Source organism: Bos taurus, chromosome 15 (genome assembly GCF_002263795.3).
Source record: "Bos taurus isolate L1 Dominette 01449 registration number 42190680 breed Hereford chromosome 15, ARS-UCD2.0, whole genome shotgun sequence".
In the NCBI taxonomy this organism is placed as follows: Eukaryota; Metazoa; Chordata; class Mammalia; order Artiodactyla; family Bovidae; genus Bos; species Bos taurus.
This window is the reverse complement of record NC_037342.1, coordinates 1406076-1425875: the sequence shown is the minus strand read 5'-3', so window position 1 is coordinate 1425875 and position 19800 is coordinate 1406076. Positions and strand designations below refer to the sequence as shown.

The window sequence follows — 19800 nt, the reverse complement described above, 5'->3', positions numbered from 1 at the left end:
TTTGTTTTTCTCTTTCTGCCTTTCTTCTCTATATAACAGGCTCTAGATTCATCTACCTCATCAGAACTGACTCAAGTTCATTCTTTTTTATGGTTGAGTAATATTCCATTGTATATATGTACCACATCTTCTTCATCCATACATCTGTTGATGGACATCTAGGCTGCTTCCATTTCTTGGCTATTGTAAACCATGCTGCTATGAATACTGAAGGTACATGTGTCTTTTTCTGTCATGGCTTTTTCAGGATATATCCCAGTAGTGGGATTGCTGGGTCATAATGGTAGATTTATGCCTATTTTTAAAGGATTTTCCATACTGTTTTCCATAATGGCTATATCAATTTACATTCCTACCAACAGTGTAGGAGGGCTACCTTTTTTCCATATCCTCTCCAGCATTTATTGTTTGTATATTTTTTGATGATGACCATTCTGACTGGTGTGAGACAATACCTCATTCTAGTTTTGATTTGCATGTCTCTAATAATGAGTGATGTTGAGCATCTTTTCATGCATTTATTTGCCATCTGTATGTATTCTTTGGAGAAATGTCTATTTAGGGTCTTCTGCCCATTTTTTGATAAGGCTGTTTTTTTTTTCCCTGATACTGAGCTGTATGAACTGCTTATATATTCTGGAGATTAGTCCTTTGTCAGTTGTTTCATTTGCAATTATTTTCTCTCTTCTGAGCATTGTGTTCTAATCTTATAGTTTCCTCTGCTGTGCAAAAGCATTGAAGTTTAATTATATCCCATTTGTTTATTTTTGTTTTTATTTCCATTACTCCAGGAGGTGGGTCACAGAGAATCTTGCTGTGATGTATGTCAAAGGATGTACTGCCTATGTTTTCCTCTAAGAGCTTTATAGTTTCTGACCTTACATTTAAGTCTTTAATCCATTTTGAGCTTATTTTTATGTATGATGTTAGGAAGGGGATATTGACTTTTCATTAAGAAAATAGACCATGTATTACTAATACAAAGTCACTGCATTTTTCAGGCAAGTCAATTAGACAAGCTCCTCCTTGAAAAAAGATAAGTAGTTCTCAGGAAAAAAAAGGAGCCATCATTTCTCTGAACCACCCATGAGCATTCCAAAGACGAGGTAGAGAGTGAGTTAAATTCTAGAATGGAAGGTAGGCAGGAGCTAGGCCTTCACATAGGTGGTGATGTTCAGCAGAAATGCCACAGGAGCCCCAGGCATCCCTGGTCCTAGCAGAATGCTCTGGACCAGAGGTCTGTGAGAAAGGCCAAGCCACACCTCCAGCCCTCACAGACTGACTGGCCTGCATCCGGCCGGCCCTGTGCCCTGTTCCAGCTATACAGAGGATGCCTCCCTCTGGGACTCAGTACACAGGGGCACAGAGCAACTGGGGCTTCTCTTCTCACACCAGCCTGTTCACCAGCATCAGGGAAGAAGCTGCACTCTCCCTACTAGCTGAAGCCACAGCATCCAAGTCAGGGGTTGTATTACAGGTATTGGTGAGGTCCAAACTCCCATGAAGTGAATCTGGGGCCAGGCAGCATGCTTGAAACACTCTGGTGGGTCCCTGCACTGTCCCCCAGAGCTGGGTGGTGTCCTTGAGGGCAAGGACATAGGCCACTGGCCATAAACTTCCCCAGCCTCTGACAGAGAAAACACCCTTCATGTTCTTGGTAAAACTTCTGGCAATATCCCTTTCTCTACAGAGCTTCTCTCATTCGTACAGTGAGGACCTTGCTGCTCTGAATCTGCAGATGAACAGCCTCCAGGATCAGTGAGAGCAGCTGCAGGCTTGGTCAGGGCCAGAGTGAGCTGGAGGGCCTGAGGCTCCGCAATACAAGGGTCACCTCCCTCCTGCTGTCAGAGAGACTGACTGGAGACCCATCAGGGCTGTACTCCTCACCCTTCCTCATCTGAGCCCTCAGGCGTGGGTTATTGAGTGCTAGCTCCTCACTGGACACTAAGTGAAGGCAAAACAACAGCAATAACAACAAACAACCACCCACAATAGACATGACCTCATGGGATTTTTAGTCTAAAATAGGCATTTTTTTTTAGCTATTTGCCAGGACCATGCTAAGCACTTTATAAATATTATTACATCTAATCATCACAAAACTCTATGTGGTATGTATTTTTATCTACTGAATGAGGAAGCAGATGTTCAGAGACTGACTCACATATCATGGGGCTACACAGGCTAAGGATTGAATCTCAGCCTTGACTGACTCCAAAGACCTCACCGTTAACTTCTGGGTGAAGAGGATTCTTTCAGAATGCATTTCAAACTATCGGTTCAATGACTGGGTGTTGGTTAGGGTGAAGGAAAATGGGGCTCTCCTGTTGCTCATGGGAGTGAAGATGGATGAATGTTTTCAGCAAAGCAATCTGGCGAGATATCATAATCCATCAAGAGCTTTCATCTTTACCCAGAATTCCATTTTTTAACATTCTATCCCAAGGAGAGAATCAGAAATGTGATCAAAGATTTATGTACAGACATGTGAGCATGTGTGCTAAGCCACTTCAGTAGTGTTTGACTCTTTGCAACTCCATGGACTGTAGCCTACCAGGCTCCTCTGTCCGTGAGGATTCTCCAGGCGAGAATCCTGGAGTGGGTTACCATGTCCTCTTGCAGGGGATCTTTGTAACCCAGGGGTCAAACCCCTGTTTTTTGACTCCTGTATTGGCAAGTGGGTTCTTTACCACTAGCACCACCTGGGAATCAACAGACATACCTCAGAAATATTGTGGATTCAGTTCCAGACCACTGCAATAAAACGAATACCATAATAAAGTGAGTCACATGAATTTTTTGGTTTCCCAGTGCATGTAAAAGTTATGTTTACACTATACTGTAGTCTATTAAGTGCACAACTGAATTATGTCTTTAAAAAGTACATTCCTTAATTTAAAAATATTTCATTGTTAAAAAATGCTAACTGTCATCTGAGCCTTTAACAAGTTGTCAGTCTTTTTTTTTTGGTGGAGGGTCTTGCCTTGATGTTGATAGCTGCTGACTGATCAGTGTTGTAGTTCCTCAAAGTCGGGGTAGTTGCTGTGGCAATTTCTTAAAATAAGAGTAATGAAGTTTGCTCCATTGATCGACTCTTCCTTTCAGGAGCAATTTCTTTGTAGCATGCAGTGCTGTTTGACAGCATTTAACCCACATAGAACTTCTTTCAAAATTAGAGTCAGTCCTCTCAAATCCTGATGCTGCTTTCTCAACTTAGCTGATTTAATATTCTAAATCCTTTGTTGTCATTTCAACAACCTTCACAACATCTTCACCAGAAGTAGATTCTAGCTCAAGAAACCACTTTTTTTGCTCACCCATAGGAAGCAACGTTTCATCCATTAAATCTGTATCACGATATCACAGCAATTCAGACATATCTCCAGGCTCCACTTTCAGTTATCTTGCTATTTCCGTCACATCTGCGGGTACAGCTGCCACCGAAGCCTTGGACCCCTCAAAGTCATCCATGAAGGCTGGAGTGAACTTCCAAACTCCTGTTCATGTTGATATTTTGGCCTCTTCCCATGAATCCTGAATGTTCTTAATGACGTCTAGGATAGTGAGTTCATTCCAGAAGGTTTTCAATAGATTTTGCCCAGATCCATCAGAGGAATCACTATGACAGCTATAGTCTTATAAAGTGATGTTTCTTAAGTAATAAGACTTGATAATCAAAACTGGAACCCCTGATGACTCAGACGGTAAAGAATCTACCACCAGTGTGGAAGACTGGAGTTCTATCCCTGGGTCAGGAAGGTCCTTTGGAAAATGAAATGGCAACACACTCCAGTATTCTTGCCTGGAGAATCCCATGGACAGAGGAGCCTGGTGGCCTACAGTCCACGGGGTCACAAGGAGTCGCTTCACTTTCAGTCAAAACTACTCCTTGATCCATGGGCTGCAGAATGGACCTTGTGTTAGCAGGCATGAAAGTAACACTAATCTTACTGTATATCCTCATCAGAGCTCTTGGGTGACCAGGTGCCTGTCAATGAGCTGTCATATTCTGAAAGGAATCTTTTTTTTTTTTTTTTTGAGCAGCAGAATCTCAGCAGTGGACTTAAGACATTCAATAAAGCATGTTGTAAATAAATGTGCTATCATCCTGAACTTGTTCCATTTGTAGAGAGCAGGCAAAGTAGATTTGGCATAATTATTAAGGGCCCTAGGAATGGTAAATGGGCATTCACTTCAACTTCAAGTTACCAGCTGCATTATCCCCTGTCCTTTGAAGCTTTGAAGTCAGGCATTGACTTCTCCCCTCTAGCTATGAAATTCCTAGATGGCATCTTCTTCCAATATTAGGCTGTTTCATCTACATTGAAAATCTGTTATTTAATGGTGCCACCTTCAGTAACTATCTTAGCTAGATCTTCTGGATAACTTGCTGCAGCTTCTACATTAGCACTTGTACTTTTATGTTATGGAGATAGTTTCTTGCCTTAAACCTTATGAATCAGCCTCTGCTATGAGACTTTTCTTCTGCAGCTTTCTTACCTCTCTCAGCCTTCAGAGCATTGAAGAGACTTAAACTTTGCTCTGGATTAGGCTTTGGCTTAAGAGAATGTGGCAGCTGGTTTGATCTTCTGTCCAGACCACTAAAAACTCTCCATATCAGCAATAAGACTGTTTCTGTTAACCATCTTTGTGTGTTCACTGGAGTAGCACTTTTAATTTCCTTCAAGAACTTTTCCTTTGCATTCACAATGTGGCTAACTCTTTGGTGCACGAGGCCTAGCTTTCAGCCTTCCTCACTAAGCTTAATTATTTCTAGCTTTTAAAGAAGAAATGTGTGACTTTTCCTGTCACTTGCACACTTAGAGGCTTATAATTGGCCTAATTTCAATATTGCTATATCTCAGGAAATAGGGAGGCCCAAGGAGAGAGAGAGTGATGGGGAAGGGCTGGTTGGTGAAGCAGTCAGAACCCACGTTTATCAATAAGTTTTGCCATCTGTGTGCATGGTTTATAGCACCCCAAAACAATGACAATAGTAACATCAAAGATCACTGATGCCAGATCACCATAACAAATATAATAATGATGAAAAAGTTTGAAATGTGAGAGTTAGCAAAATATAACAGAGACACAAAAGAAGCATATGCTGTTGGAAGGACAGCATTGATAGACTTGCCTGATACAGCATTGGCACAGAACTTCAATTTGTAAAAAAAAAAAACACAGTATATGCAAAGTACAATAAATGAAGTGCCATAAAATTTGGTATGCTTGAACAACTGATTGGATATTTGATTTTAAAATTGAGTATATATTATACTCTAACAATATGTATTATTATAAAAACATAATATATGTAAATACATAGAATATATGGAATAATTTATTTCATAAATAAAAGTAAATTACATCATAATAGAATGTCTAGAATTTGCCTTAAAACAATTTGGACCAGAGGAAGGGAAATGGATTGGACCTGGCTAATGGATACATGTAAGTGCATTATATCATATTTCTATATAAAAAGGCTTAAAATATTTATGTAAAAGATGATTCCATCAAGCATTATTTATTGCAGTGAAAAATACACTGTAGTATGGTATTCCTTGAGGCAAAATATATGCAGCTATTAAAAGGGATGTTTTTGAGAAAAATATAGTAACATGGAAAATGCTCTCAGAATGATGTAGTCCAGACACAAAACTGATAAAATTAAACTTCAATTATTTTAAAAATGTAAAGGAAACACCAAAAAGTTAATAGAAAGATTGTGGTGATTTTTTTATCTTATTTATATGTTTTTATATTATTTTATAAATACCATTTATACTCAGAAAAAAAGAGAGTGATGTATAGAACAATGCAGGCAATCTTTACATCTAACAGGTCCCTTACTATTGTCACTGTCAGAGACGGGTTATTGGTCTCATCAGCCAACTGAACCAATGTGACCTGGGTGACAGGTTTTGGTTACATGTAAGGAGGCCGTTGGAAAGGAAATAAAACTACTGGCTTTATAAGTTACACCCTGTACTTCTGCAGGACACAGCCAGTTGTGTTTGTGAGAGACAGTTCCATTTTCAAGGAGTGATGATGAACAGCTCTGCTTTAGTTGTATGAATGTTTGGAGTTTTTTGTCTTTAAAAACACTCTATTGATGTTTTCATATATAGATTCATTAAGTATTTAGTAAGAGCCTGCTCTATGCTAGGTACCATGCTAGGCATGGTTTAAAAGATGAAGAGATACACCCTGAAGAAACCAAAATTGAAAAAGACACATGTACCCCAATGTTCATTGCAGCACTATTTACAATAGCTAGAACATGGAAGCAACCTAGATGTCCATCGACAGATAAATGGACAAAGAAGCTGTAGTACATAAACACAATGGACTATTACTCAGCCATAAAAAGGAACCCATTTGATTCAGTTCTAATGATGTCAACAAACCTCTATAGAGCCTATTATACAGAGTGAAGTAAGTCAGAAAGAGAAATGTGAGTATTGTATACTGATGCATATATATGAAATCTAGAAATATGGTACTGATGAATTTATTTTCAGGGCAGCAGTTGAGAAACAGACATAGAGAACAGACCTATGGACACAGGGGGATGGGAGGAGGGTGAGAGTGTGATTTATGGAGAGAGTAACATGGAAACTTACAATATCATATGTAAAATATACAGCCAATGGGAATTTGCTGTATGACTCAGGGAACTCAAACAGGGGCTCTGTGACAACCTAGAAGGGTGAGATGGGGAGGGAGGTGGGAAGGAGTTTCGGGAGGGAGGGGACATGAGTGTATGGCTGATTCTTGTTGATATATAACAGAAAACCACGAAATTCTGTAAAGCAATTATCCTTCAATTAAAAAAAATAAAGTGAAAAAAAAAAAGATGAAAAGAGCAAAGTGCCCGTATCTAAGAAAGTTCAGTCTAATAGGAGAGGCTGAGGTAAATAGTTGTTACACTGGATAGAAAGGCTGAGGTAGGGCTTCCTAGAGGTTGTCTGGGGGTTGAGAACCCACCGGCCGGTGCGGGGGCCACGGGTTCAGTCCTTGGTCGGGGCAGATCTCAAAAGCAAGCACCTAAGTCCATGCACTACAACGACTGAGCCCATGAGCCACAACTACTGAGTCCACGTGTCTGGAGCCTGTGCTCCACAACGAGAGAAGCCACTGAAATGAGAAGCCCATGCACCACATGAAGGGTAGCCCCCGCTCCCTGCAACTAAAGAAAGCCTGTGTGCGGCAGCGAAGACCCAGCACAGCCAAAAATAAATAAGGAAAAGCTGAGGCAGAAGTAAGCTCAGGATGAACCATCAAACCCACGCTGAGGATCCACACGCTCTTCCGAACTCACTTGCTGCTAAGATCTTTCACTTAGCAATTAAACTTTCAGGTATAGAATAAATGGTAGGGTCTTTCTCATCTCACAATTTAGATTACATATTACTCTTCTGCCCTTAATGTCAGGCTTTTATGGTATCCTTAATGTGATTTTTAAAAATAATCTGACTGATTGCCCAGGATCTGACCTTTACATTATGATTTAACATGTTTATTCCATTGCAAATAGTTTCTTCTTCAAAGATGTATGATCATCATATTTCAAACACCACAAACCTTCCTTGGTTCCCTCGACTGCAAGCTGAATTTTCAATTGTAATTACTAGAATCTGTCTTTATCATGGCATGAACTTTATAAAATAAAAGTCAATGTAAAATTAATATGAGAAAAGAATTTTTTTCTGGTGCTCAAAACCAATGGCTTCATTGGTAATTCAAAAAAAAAAAAAAAGTTCTTATTAAAGCATTTTTCAAAGTGTATCAATGATAGCTATTACTTATATCCTGTGAAAATAAGTTGCAGATCTAGTAATGCTTTCTAGAAATAACTTTACAAAATTTTTATTTGGTATTGCTGTAAGAAAAAAAACTAGTCATCATTCCTCCCTCTATAAAATGTAAATTAATAAAAAGGCTTAAATATCAGGCTTAATTATCCTCTTTCACTTTGTGAGGATCTGGTTTGAAACAAAGCGCACAGCAGAAGTAAAAGAGAAAGAGGAAAAAATAGCTCAAGAGCAATTAAGAGCATAGAATTAGAGCTGGTGCTAAGAACATGACTCAACCTGTAGGATTACAGAAAATCTCCTTGTAACATCCATTCCATGGCTCTACCAATAGAGGAACTGTATCTTTTTCTCTTTGCCTCCTCAGAGATTTACTGAAGAAATCCTCATTTAAGTGGTTAACCATCAGTAGAACCAGAAAATATAGTTATTTTCATAGAAAGTAGACTTTATATTGAGTTCAGAAGATACAGTTTGTATAATTTTAAATGATTAAAATGTAGCTATGTCTCTGAACCCTACTAGATAGAAAAAGGAGTATTCAGAAAAATTAAGGCTTGCATCCTGGGTTGTCTGATTCCAAGTTCAAAATCTCTGCTACAGTTCTGCTCATTTCCCTTATCTGGGTCCTGGGCTAGGGTCTAGGAGGTAATAACAATGAGATACACAGAAGAGCTGACAATCAGAAAGACAGATAAATTACAAATTGACAACCACAAGGTAAAGGAGACGTCAGAGAACAGACAACATGGTATGGGAGCAGTTTTAAATGAGATCTGAGGGCACAGACTCTGCTTGTTCTGAGATGGTGGCAGTCGAAGGGGTCGGTGAATCTGACGAGAGAGCCCTTGAGCTGGATCTTAGAGAAAGAAGAGATGTTTCCCTGGCTCAGGGGTGGGAGAGGATGATTCCAGACAGGTAAATAGTATCTTCAAATACATAGCATCATGAAATTGGTGGGCTGCGATAAGACCCCAAAATTCTATCCATAGTGAGCCGTGAAGAAGAAAAGGGGCAAGTTTAAGAAAATGAGGGAAGAGTAGGATATGTTTAGTTTAAAGCTGGTTGAACTCTAAAGGCATGTGGATATTCCAGGTGGAAATGTCCAACCAACAGTTGAATATATAGCATTGATCTGGAGCTTTCAACAAAAGTGTAAGAGGAGGTATAATTCGGAAAGAATAGTGAGTGATGGTTCAACCAGTAGAGATGGTTGAGATCACTCTCAGATGTTTAATTCAAAAGGAGCAGATAACAGAGGATGGCACCCTGGATCACCAACACTAACTAGCAGCCCTGTGGTGGTTACAACAAATGCCACCATTTATCCACATCATGGTTTAAATAGGCTGATATGAGTTGGTTCAGTACCAACACCATTTATTTATTTGGGGGGGGGGTACAGTTTATTTTTTATTTTTTGTGTATGTTTTATTTTTTTTATTTTTAATTTATTTTAACTGGAGGCTAATTACAATATTGTGGTGGTTTTGCCATACATTGACATGAATCAGCCACAGGTGTACATGTGTTCCCCATTCTGAACCCCCTTCCCACCTCCCTCCCCATCCCATCCCTCTGGGTCATCGCAGTGCACCAGCCCTGAGCTCTCTGTCTCATGCATCGAACCTAGACTGGCGATCTATTTCACATATGATAAAATACATGTTTCAATGCTATTCTATCAAATCATCCCACCCTCGCCTTCTCCCACAGAGTCCAAAAGACTGTTCTATACATCTGTGTCTCTTTTGCTGTCTCGCATATAGGGTTATCATTACCGTTTTTCTAAATTCCGTATATATGCATTAGTATACTGTATTGGTGTTTTTCTTTCTGGCTTACGTCATTCTGTATAATAGGCTCCAGTTTCATCCACCTCATTAGAACTGATTCAAATGTATTCTTTTTATGGCTGAGTAATATTCCATTGTGCTTTCTTATCCATTCGTCTGCCAGCGGTTATCTAGGTTGCTTCCATGTCCTGGCTATTATAAACAGTGCTGTGATGAACATCGGGGTACATGTGTCTCTTTCAATTCTGGTTTCCTCAATGTGTATGCCCAGCAGTGGGATTGCTGGGTCATATGGCAGTTCTATTTCCAGTGTTTTAAGGAATCTCCACACTGTTCTCCATAGTGGCTGTACTAGTTTGCATTCCCACCAACAGTGTAAGAGGGTTCCCTTTTCTCTACACCCTCTCCAGCATTTATTGTTTGTAAACTTTTGGATAGCAGTCATTCTGACCATTGTGAGACGGTACCTCACTGTGGTTTTGATTTGCGTTTCCCTGATAATGAGTGATGCTGAGCATCTTTTCATGTGTTTGTTAGCCATCTGTATGTCTTCTTTGGAGAAATGTCTGTTTAGTTCTTTGGCCCACTTTTTGATTGGGTCATTTATTTTTCTGGAATTGAGCTGCAGGAGTTGCTTGTATATTTTTGAGATTAATTCTTTGTCAGCTGATTCATTTGCTATTATTTTCTCCCATTCTGAAGGCTGTCTTTTCACCTTGCTTATATTTTCCTTCATTGTGCAAAAGGTTTTAAGTTTAATTAGGTCCCATTTGTTTATTTTTGCTTTTATTTCCATTACTCTGGGAGGTGGGTCATAGAGGATCCTGCTGTGATTTATGTTGGAGAGTGTTTTGCCTATGTTTTCCTCTAAGAGTTTTATGGTTTCTGGTCTTACATTTAGATCTTTAACCCATTTTGAGTTTATTTTTGTGTATGATGTTAGAAAGTGTTCTAGTTTCATTCTATTACAAGTGGTTAACCAGTTTTCCCAGCACTGCTTGTTAAAGAGATTGTCTCTTCTCCATTGTGTAGTCTTGCCTCCTCTGTCAACGATAAGGTGTCCATAGGTGCATGGATTTATCTCTGGGCTTTCTATTTTGTTCCATTGATCTATATTTCTGTCTTTGTGCCAGTACCATACTGTCTTGATGACTGTAGCTTTGTAGTATAGCCTGAAATCAGGCAGGTTTATTCCTCCAGTTCCATTCTTCTTTCTCAAGATTGCTTTGGCTGTTTGAGGTTTTTTGTGTTTCCATACAAACTGTGAAATTATTTGTTCTAGCTCTGTGAAAAATACCATTGGTAGCTTGATAGGGATTGCATTGAATCTATAAATTGCAATAATTGTAGTATACTCATTTTCACTATATTGATTCTTCCAATCCATGAACATGGTATATTTCTCCATCTATTTGTGTCCTGTTTGATTTCTTTCATCAGTGTTTTATAGTTTTCTATATATAGGTCTTTTGTTTCTTGAGGTAGATATATTCCTAAGTATTTTATTCTTTTCATTGTAATGGTGAATGGAATTGTTTCCTTAATTTCTCTTTCTGTTTTCTCTTTGTTAGTGTATAGGAATGCAAGGGATTTCTCTGTGTTAATTCTATATCCTGCAACTTTACTATATTCATTGACTAGCTCTAGGAATTTTCTGGTGGAGTCTTTAGGTTTTTCTATGTAGAGGATCATGTCATCTGCAAACAGTGAGAGTTTTACTTCTTCTTTTCCAATCTGGATTCCTTTTATTTCTTTTTCTGCTCTGATTGCTGTGGCCACAGCTTCTAAAACTATGTTGAATAGTAGTGCCAGACCACCATTTTAAAAGCTCCTATGTAAACATGTAGAGTGAAATCAAACAATTTACAAAAAAGAAAAACAGAAAAAGAAAAACCTGGAGCCACAAACTGTAGGTTGCTTGTGTGTACTTCCTTTTGCTTATCCTAAATATACCATTTTACCCTATGGCTCCAGTGTATTAGAACTTGGAAGCCAATTCCTTGCATAACATTTCCACTTTTATTGCTTTTGAGATGATCTTCAGCCATGGTTTATATTTCAGCCCTACTTGGTTTATTTGTAGTTTAAGTAACATGACATTCAACTTTTGCCATGAAAACAGACAGATTCTGTGTGACTATCATGTACTGGAAGTGATGCTAAGTGCTCTTTCTTTCCCTCTGCCACTGTGATTGTCACCAGAGAAGGAATGTGGGGGTGATGACTTTTTTAATCAAGTAGGGATTTTCAGGAAACAATATTGGTGTTAAGTGAGCAATTGCTTGTGGTACCAGGAATCTTGGTGTGGTGCAGCTGTCAGAAACAACTTTCTAAGGATCTGTGTGATATTGTTATTCTTTATCTAGTTTTTATTAAAAATATTTGTGAACTGATTTGTTATTTTTCTTTTTGGTTTCAAGTCCATTTGAAATAGTTAAACACTAAACTCTGCTCTCTGGTTTGTTCAACATGTATGACTATTATTAGAGATGAAAATATAATTACTATTTGACATTGAAAGATTTCAGAATGAATGTCCCTAAAATATGCCACTTACACTTATTGATTAGTTTGAACTGAAGTCAATTAAGGTACAAAAGACTCGGGAAGAGTTGTTGCTGCTATTGTTGTTTTACCTCCCCCTTAACTGCCTAAAAGAATTCAGAGGGAGAGTCTGGTCCAGGAAGATAGATTTTGCCGGAGGTAACTAAGAGCAGTGGGCTGTTTGGAAAGCTGGGGGAAACCCAGCAGAGCCTCTCTGTTCAAAGTCCTTTCTGTGCCACTGTCTCTGTGAGGCACAGCAAGCACTGATTGACCAGCATTGGCTCTTGCTGTCTTGCTGTGAATTGTCTTCCTCCCCTTTTAAACTCCAGACACCTATTGCCTTCTTCTTATTTCAGAATATGGCCTCTCAGCCTCAACTGCCCGACTTTCAGGGAGCCTCTCACTATCTTTCTTTGGGCTCCCATATGTATGTAATTAAATGTGATTTTCTCATGTTAATTTGTTTTCATTTGTTTGTTGGTTCATGAGTGCTCAGTCGTGTCTGATTCTTTGCAACCCCATGGATTGTAGACTGCCAGGCTGTGCTGTCCATGGGATTCTCCGAACTGGATTACAGGAGTGGGTTGCCATTTCCTCCTCCAGGGGATCTTCCCAAGCCATGGATCGAACCCGGGTATACTGCATTGCAGGCAGATTCTTTACCATCTGAACCACCAGGGAAGCCCGTTAATCTGTTTTATGTCAATTTAATTAATAGACCAGCCCAAAGAACCTAAATAGGTAGAAGAAACTTTTTTGTCCCCAACAGCATGTACTGACTGTACACAGCATCCTTGGTTCTATTCAGAAGGCACACAAGAAGGAGCTGCTTCATTCTGGAAGCTCCGTGTCTTCTGAAGTCTCCTTTAGCTCAGTTCAGTTCAGTCGCTCAGTCGTGTCTGACTCTTTGCGACCCCATGAACCACAGCACGCCAGGCCTCCCTGTCCATCACCAACTCCCAGAGCTCGATCAAACTCATGTCCATTGAGTCGGTGATGCCATCCAACCATCTCATCCTCTGTTGTCCCCTTCTCCTCCTGCCCTCAATCTTTCCCAGCATCAGGGTCTTTTCAAATGAGTCAATTCTTTCCATCAGGTGGCCAAAGTACTGGAGTTTCAGCTTCAGCATCAGTCCTTCCAATGAACACCCAGGACTGATCTCCTTTAGGATAGACTGGTTGGATCTCCTTGCAGTCCAAGGGACTCTCAAGAGTCTTCTCCAGCACCATAGTTCAAAAGCACAAATTCTTCAGCGCTCAGCTTTCTTTATAGTCCAACTCTCACATCCATACATGACCACTGGAAAAAACATACCCTTGACTAGACAGACCTTTGTTGACAAAGTAATGTCTCTGCTTTTAAATATGCTGTCTAGGTTGGTCATAACTTTCCTTCCAAGAGGTAAGAGTCTTTTAATTTCATGGCTGCAATCACCATCTGCAGTGATTTTGGAGCCCCCAAAAATAAAGTCAGTCACTGTTTCCCTATCTATTTGCCATGAAGTGATGGGACCAGATGCCATGATCTTCGTTTTCTGAATGTTGAGCTTTAAGCCAACTTTTTCACTCTCCTCTTTCACTTTCATCAAGGCTTTTTAGTTTTTCTTCACTTTCTGCCATAAAGGTCATCTGCATATCTGAGGTTATTGGTATTTCTCCTAGCAGTCTTGATTCCAGCTTGTGCTTCATACAGCCCAGCATTTCTCATGATGTACTCAGCATATAAATTAAATAAGCAGGGTGATAATATACAGCCTTGACCACTGGAAAAACCATAGCCTTGACCTTTGTTGACTAACTAATGTCTCTGCTTTTAAATATGCTATCTAGGTTAGTCATAACTTTCCTTTCAAGGAGTAAGCATCTTTTAATTTCATGGTTGCAATCACCATCTGCAGTGATTTTGGAGCCCCCCAAAATAAAGGCAGTCCTTTTCCTATTTGGAAGTCTCCTTAGTTATAGACATAATAATGCTGCAGAGCCAACAAAGTGTCTGAGGAAGGCTTAATAGTTTAGTCTTAACATGGAACGAGTGGGAGATGTTCTTTCACTAAGCACTGGACTGCTCCATCAGTTCAGGGGAAGTCAACGACAGTGCTGCTGGACTGGGAACTCGCGAGGCCCAATCCTGGCCAAGTGGAGAGCTGGAAGCCTGGAAAAGAGGAAGTGTTCTAGAATTTATACCTCCCCTTGGATATAGGGCAGGTGGCTCAGCTGGTAAAGAATCTGCCTGCAATGTAGGAGATCTGGGTTCGATCCCTGGCTTGGGAAGATCTCCTGGAGAAGGGAACAGCTACCCACTCTAGTATTCTGGTCTGGAGAATTCCATGGACAGTATGGTCCATGGGGTCGCAAAGAGTCGGACATGACTGAGCGACTTTTACTTCACTTGGATATTGGGGGCTTCCCTAGTGGCTCAGATGGTAAAGAATCTGCCTGCAATGCAGGAAATTTGATCCCTGGGTCAGGAAGATCCTCTGGAGAAGAAAATAGCAACCCACTCCAGTATTCTTGCCTGGGAAATCCCATGGACAGAGGAGCCTGGCGGGCTACAGTGCATGGGGCTGCAAAGGATCGGGCATGACTGAGCGACTAATATTTTGGGTATTGTGAATACTCCTGACCCCTTCAGAGCACACCGGTCCAAATTCCAACTGCAGCCTGAGGGCCTTCTCTGGCTTCTGAGGCTCACTTCAGCCACCCACTTGGCAGGCAGGAAGTAGAGGAAAATTATCACACCCCTGGGAGCAGCCTTCAACCCGTAGTTAAAGGAGGTGGTGTGTAGATACTCCGGCTCTCTCGCAGAGCTTGCACAGCTGCTGTGCGTGCTTTGTATCAGCTTCCCCAGCAGGACTACGCCCAGTCGCCCACAATGGTAACTGGTCTAACAATACGCTCTTTATCGGCCACCTTCCTTTCCTTGTCTCATTTTTCCACCTTTCCCTACTCCTGTTTGCTTCCACTTCCCCAGTAAACTTGCATTAAAAACTTTGTCTCAGGATTTACTCCTGTGGAAAGGTAAGGACTGAAATATGTCACCTCATCTTTCAGAAAAAGAGTTTCAGGCCTCCGGCACAAATGCTGTCACACCCACAAGGTGGGCACGGCAAGCAGGAAATCACCATGAAGGCATGAGTGCTCCAGACTAGTGTGCGGTCCAGAGCACCAAGCAAAGTACTTAGATAACAGAGCTCAGAAGGCAATGCCTATCTTGGGTTTCTTTCTCTGTGCTTGATGCTGACTAGCCTTCTTCTGCCCATACCTCTTCCTCAATGCTGAGATTAATTCAATTAACCAGGGTTCCGTTTTCTAAGCCACCATCACATTTGAGCCTTGCCTCCCTGTAATACTGGCAAGTCATCTTGAGATACTGGCAAGCATCCAATCTACCTGGGCTCTTGAGTTGCATGTTCACAGGCAGTCTCTTGGTTTTTTTCCTGATATTTAGATTCCTAAGTATCTATTATCTCATCAATCTGGCACCCCTGTCGCTTCTCCTAGGATCAGTCACATACTGCCCTATTCCAACCACATGACTCCATGAGACCCACCAGGTCCATCAGCAGAATCAGAGGACATCTGCATATCAGCTTCTGCTCCCAGACATAGTTGTTTACCAAGGGAATGTAAAGTGATGAAATAAGAGTGGACCTCTTTGAACTTCTGATAAAATAATGGAGAAAGGTAGGCTAAAAGCTCTGGGAGGGAGCTAAGGTCCAAGGAGGATCTTTTGTGTTTCTTGTATTTGACCAAGAATGTGGCAATCATCCTTGCTTCCCCCCTCCAGTCTCTGTCAACCCTGAGCCCCACCTTGCTGGCACCAGGATCCAGGTCTCCAGTCTGCTCCTGAATCACTTGAACAGCCTTCCCTCTCTATTTTCCCGTCGCCAGAGTGTTCTTTCTAAAATGCAAATCTGATCTTATCAGTCTCTACTTGTAGCCATTCTGTGAATTCCTGTTGCTCTCTGGAAATCATTCAGATCTTTATGAGGATTTCAAAACTGATGGGACCCTTTTTGTCTGGCCCCCTGCCTACCTCTCCAGTCCTCTCTCTCCACTCAACTCTTCAGGAAAAAAAAAAAAAAAAAATGTTGCCTGCCATTTCAGCAAACAAAGACTTGTCTGCCATCAAGCCATAGCCACTAAGGAGCATTCAGAATGAAGAAGAGGATACTGGCCCTAGATAGTTAAGATGTGTGTCAAAGGAATGATTTCAATGAGTCCAGACTCTTGCATCTTCCCATACATAGAAGAGCATGAAACTCATTAACTTGAGATGTCTGTTTTCTTGATTAGCAATCATCTTTTGATATTTGACAACTTGCTTATTTGTTTTTATTTAAACAAAAACTCCTTTGTATCCTGGGCTTCCCAGGTGGCTCAGTGGTAAACAGTCCACCTGCAATGCAGGAGATTCAGGAGATGCAGTTTCAATCCCTAGGTTGGGAATATCCCCTGGAGGAGGACATGGCAACTCACTCCAGTAATCTTGCCTGGAGAATCCCATGGACAGAGGGGTCTGGAGGGCTACAGTCCGTGGGGTCGCAAGAGCCAGACACGACTGAGCACTCACCACTACCACCACCTATATATCCTGCCCTCTCTTTCCTCTTTGGAGCAGCTTCTCAGAGCCATCTGAGAGTCTGTATCCCAGGCTATAGTCTTCAATAAGGTTCCTGAATAAAGCATAACTGGCATTTTCTAAGTTGTACGTTTTCCTTCAGTCCACATCTCTTTGCATAACACTCAAGCACTTCCTGCTCCTGCAGTTGAATGAGTTAGACTCACAGTCATCTCCGTGCCTCCGCATGTGCCACACAGAGACTCTCTCCTTACGGAATTCTCCATCTTCTTCCCTCTGCCTCCTCTGTGACCTAATGACTCTTGCTGGTCCCTTGGGACTGAGTTGAAGTGTCACTTTCTCTGAGAAGACTTCCCTGATTTCCTCTCACGTAGATCAGGGCACCTTGTACTTTACTCTGGTGACACTTAATCAAACTATTTTCTATTTGCTTATTGACCTGTGTCCCTGGAGCTCAAGGGGGTACAGAAGCTCATGTCCAAATTTCCTAGAAAATTTCCAAAATGAGAGGTGGCTAGGCTTTCCCTCAGTGAGAAAAGAGGACTTGGGTGGGAGGGGTCTGTTCTCCAGGGATTGGGTAAGACAAAGGATTTCTCCTGAAGGAAAGGGACATCTCAGAAGGGACCTGGGCTTGAGTCATTTGATGGAGACCTAAGGGTACTTCTCAGCAGGGCACCATTACAAAAAAAAGTCTGCTTGGGCTTTGCCAATAAAACAAGCGAGGAGGCAGTTACAAGTAGTCAACCAATTACTACATGCAGAGCCCAGAGCAATGTGGTGGGGTAGCCCTATGGGACTGAAAACTCCACATACAGGAAAAGGAAAGCTTTCCACTAAGGCCAGAAAAGTGAAACAACTTGCTTAAGATTTCAGAGCTAGGTTGCTGCTGCTGCTGCTAAGTCGCTTCAGTCGTGTCCGACTCTGTGCGACCCCATAGATGGAAGCCCACCAGGCTCCTCCATCCCTGGGATTCTCAAGGCAGGAACACTGGAGTGGGTTGCCATTTCCTTCTCAGAGCTAGGTAGGACATGACAACACTAGGATTTGACTCTGATTCAACAGGATTGTATGGAATGGATGGCAGGGCAGGAGTGACTTGGGTGGGTGTTTGTGTGTGTATGTGTGTGTGAAAGACCAGGTGAGTAAAATACCAAGATTTCGTGGAGAAGTAGGTGGGAACAGAAAACAACATGCATAACATCCCTTATAGATACAGCTTCAGAAACGCCCATGGCAGAAAACTCAGTTACCCAAGAAGTGGGCACAGAGCTATTTACCTCCTTTGATTCCTGGATCACACCAGGAGAACTGCTTTGAAGTGTTTCCTGGAAAAACAAGCCCACACCCCCCCATTAAATCTTAGTGAAGGGAAGGAAGCGAAGTCTAAATCTTAGTGAAGGGAAGGAAGCGAAGTCTGGCCAGCCTCCCAGGACATCTTAAGTCTGGTCACTGAAGACGCTAGGAGAAAGTCTACATCGATTTCATTGTTCACATTGTGCCAGAATCCCCAGGGCCCAGGGACACACCTCAACCTGAAACCTGCCAAGACTGACACTCAGACAAGATCAGAGCAGCCCCAGCGCGGAACCAGGTGCTGCCTGGAGCAGGCACACCCAGTCGCTGCCGCGCGCCCTCCGAAACCCCAACTGCCCCGGGGCGCATTCCTCCCGCTTCCTTTCAGACGGCTAGGCTTAAGCAGAAGGCAGGCGGATACGAGTCTTTAGCGAAACAGCCCTGAAGCCCAACTGGAGTTTTATTTCTAGAGCGAGAGCGGGCTGGGGCAGGGGGTGGAGAGGAGCTCGCCGAGCCAGAGCGCGTCACCGTCGCCCGGAGAGACGCCGCGCCGCGCGATCTGCAGAGGCGCTCGTTCTCCCGCAGCCGGAGGGCGTAGCGGAGACACGAAAGTGGCGCGGGCGGCCCGGAGCGCGCGATCGCGGGCGGGAGGCAGGCGGGGAGGGGCCGCCCACCGAGCGCGGCGAGGTCCGGGGTCCCGGGACGCACGGCCCACGCGCTCCTCTCCCTGTGCCCAAGCGCACGTGCGCGGCCCGCGGGGCGTCCGGCCCGGCCGGCCCCGGGCGCGGGGCTCCGGCAAAGATGACCCCTGGCTGGGTGCTGCTCTGCCTGCTGCCCGCGGTGCGGGCCGCGGACGAGCGGAGCCCTGGGGCGGCCCTAGCGGGCCCCAATGCCTCGCACTTCTTCTGGAACAACTACACCTTCTCAGACTGGCAGAACTTCGTGGGCCGGAGGCGCTATGGGGCCGAGTCCCAGAACCCCACGGTGAAAGCCCTGCTTATCGTGGCTTACTCTTTCATCATCATCTTCTCGCTCTTTGGCAATGTTCTGGTCTGTCATGTCATCTTCAAAAACCAGCGGATGCACTCGGCCACCAGCCTCTTCATCGTCAACTTGGCCGTCGCCGACATCATGATCACGCTCCTCAACACCCCCTTCACTTTGGTGAGGCCGAGGGCTGGGCTCTGTCTCCCTGGGTCCCCTCCCTCTCGCCGCCCGATTTCTCCCTTTTCCCGTCTGTTCCCTTCTCTGCCTGTCTTCCTGCTTCATGTTTCTTAGTCTCTCTCTCATCGACTCATCTTTCATCGCTCTGCCCTGCTGTTTGTCTCTTAGTGTGTCTGTTTCTGACGCTGTCATTCCGTGTTTGCCTTTCTGCCTGCCTGTCTCTCCAGCATCGTCTCTTTCCTGTCTCCGGTTCTCTGTGTCTTCATCTATTTTTTTCCTGTCTGTGACTCTCTCTGCCTCTGTTTGTCTGTCTCTATCTCTCTCCTCATGCTTATCCTTAACACTTCTTGTCTGTCTCTCTAGCCTTGTCTTTCTGTGCTCTCTCTCTCATCACCTAAGCCAGAGCTTCTGCAGCTCTTGGCGCTGGGGTCAATGATTCGAGTGTCTGCAGCCAGCTGTGAGTCAATGACCATTTCCTGTGTAATGTCACTGACCGAGAGTCTGCATGATGATGGAGCAGTAAATCAAAGCCCTTTGAAATGCCGCCAGCATAAGATTGTTAGGTCACCCCACTCCCATTAAATATAGCCCATTAAATGTC

At 42.8% G+C, this 19800-nt stretch overlaps 1 protein-coding gene and 1 pseudogene across 1 annotated transcript in view; one reads left to right on the top strand and one right to left on the bottom strand.

Moving 5' to 3' along the window:
- Window positions 1-1058: 1058 nt before the first annotated feature.
- Window positions 1059-1723, bottom strand: LOC112441596 (nucleoside diphosphate kinase 6-like; annotated as a pseudogene).
- A 273-nt stretch (window positions 1724-1996) lies between these two features.
- GPR83 (G protein-coupled receptor 83) overlaps window positions 1997-19800 on the top strand; it is a 32452-nt gene continuing 14648 nt past the window's right edge. The window contains exon 1 of the mRNA XM_005215729.5: window positions 1997-19199. Coding sequence (XP_005215786.1) covers window positions 18837-19199 — 363 coding nt within the window. The 5' untranslated portion in view covers window positions 1997-18836. The remainder of the gene's footprint in view (window positions 19200-19800) is intronic.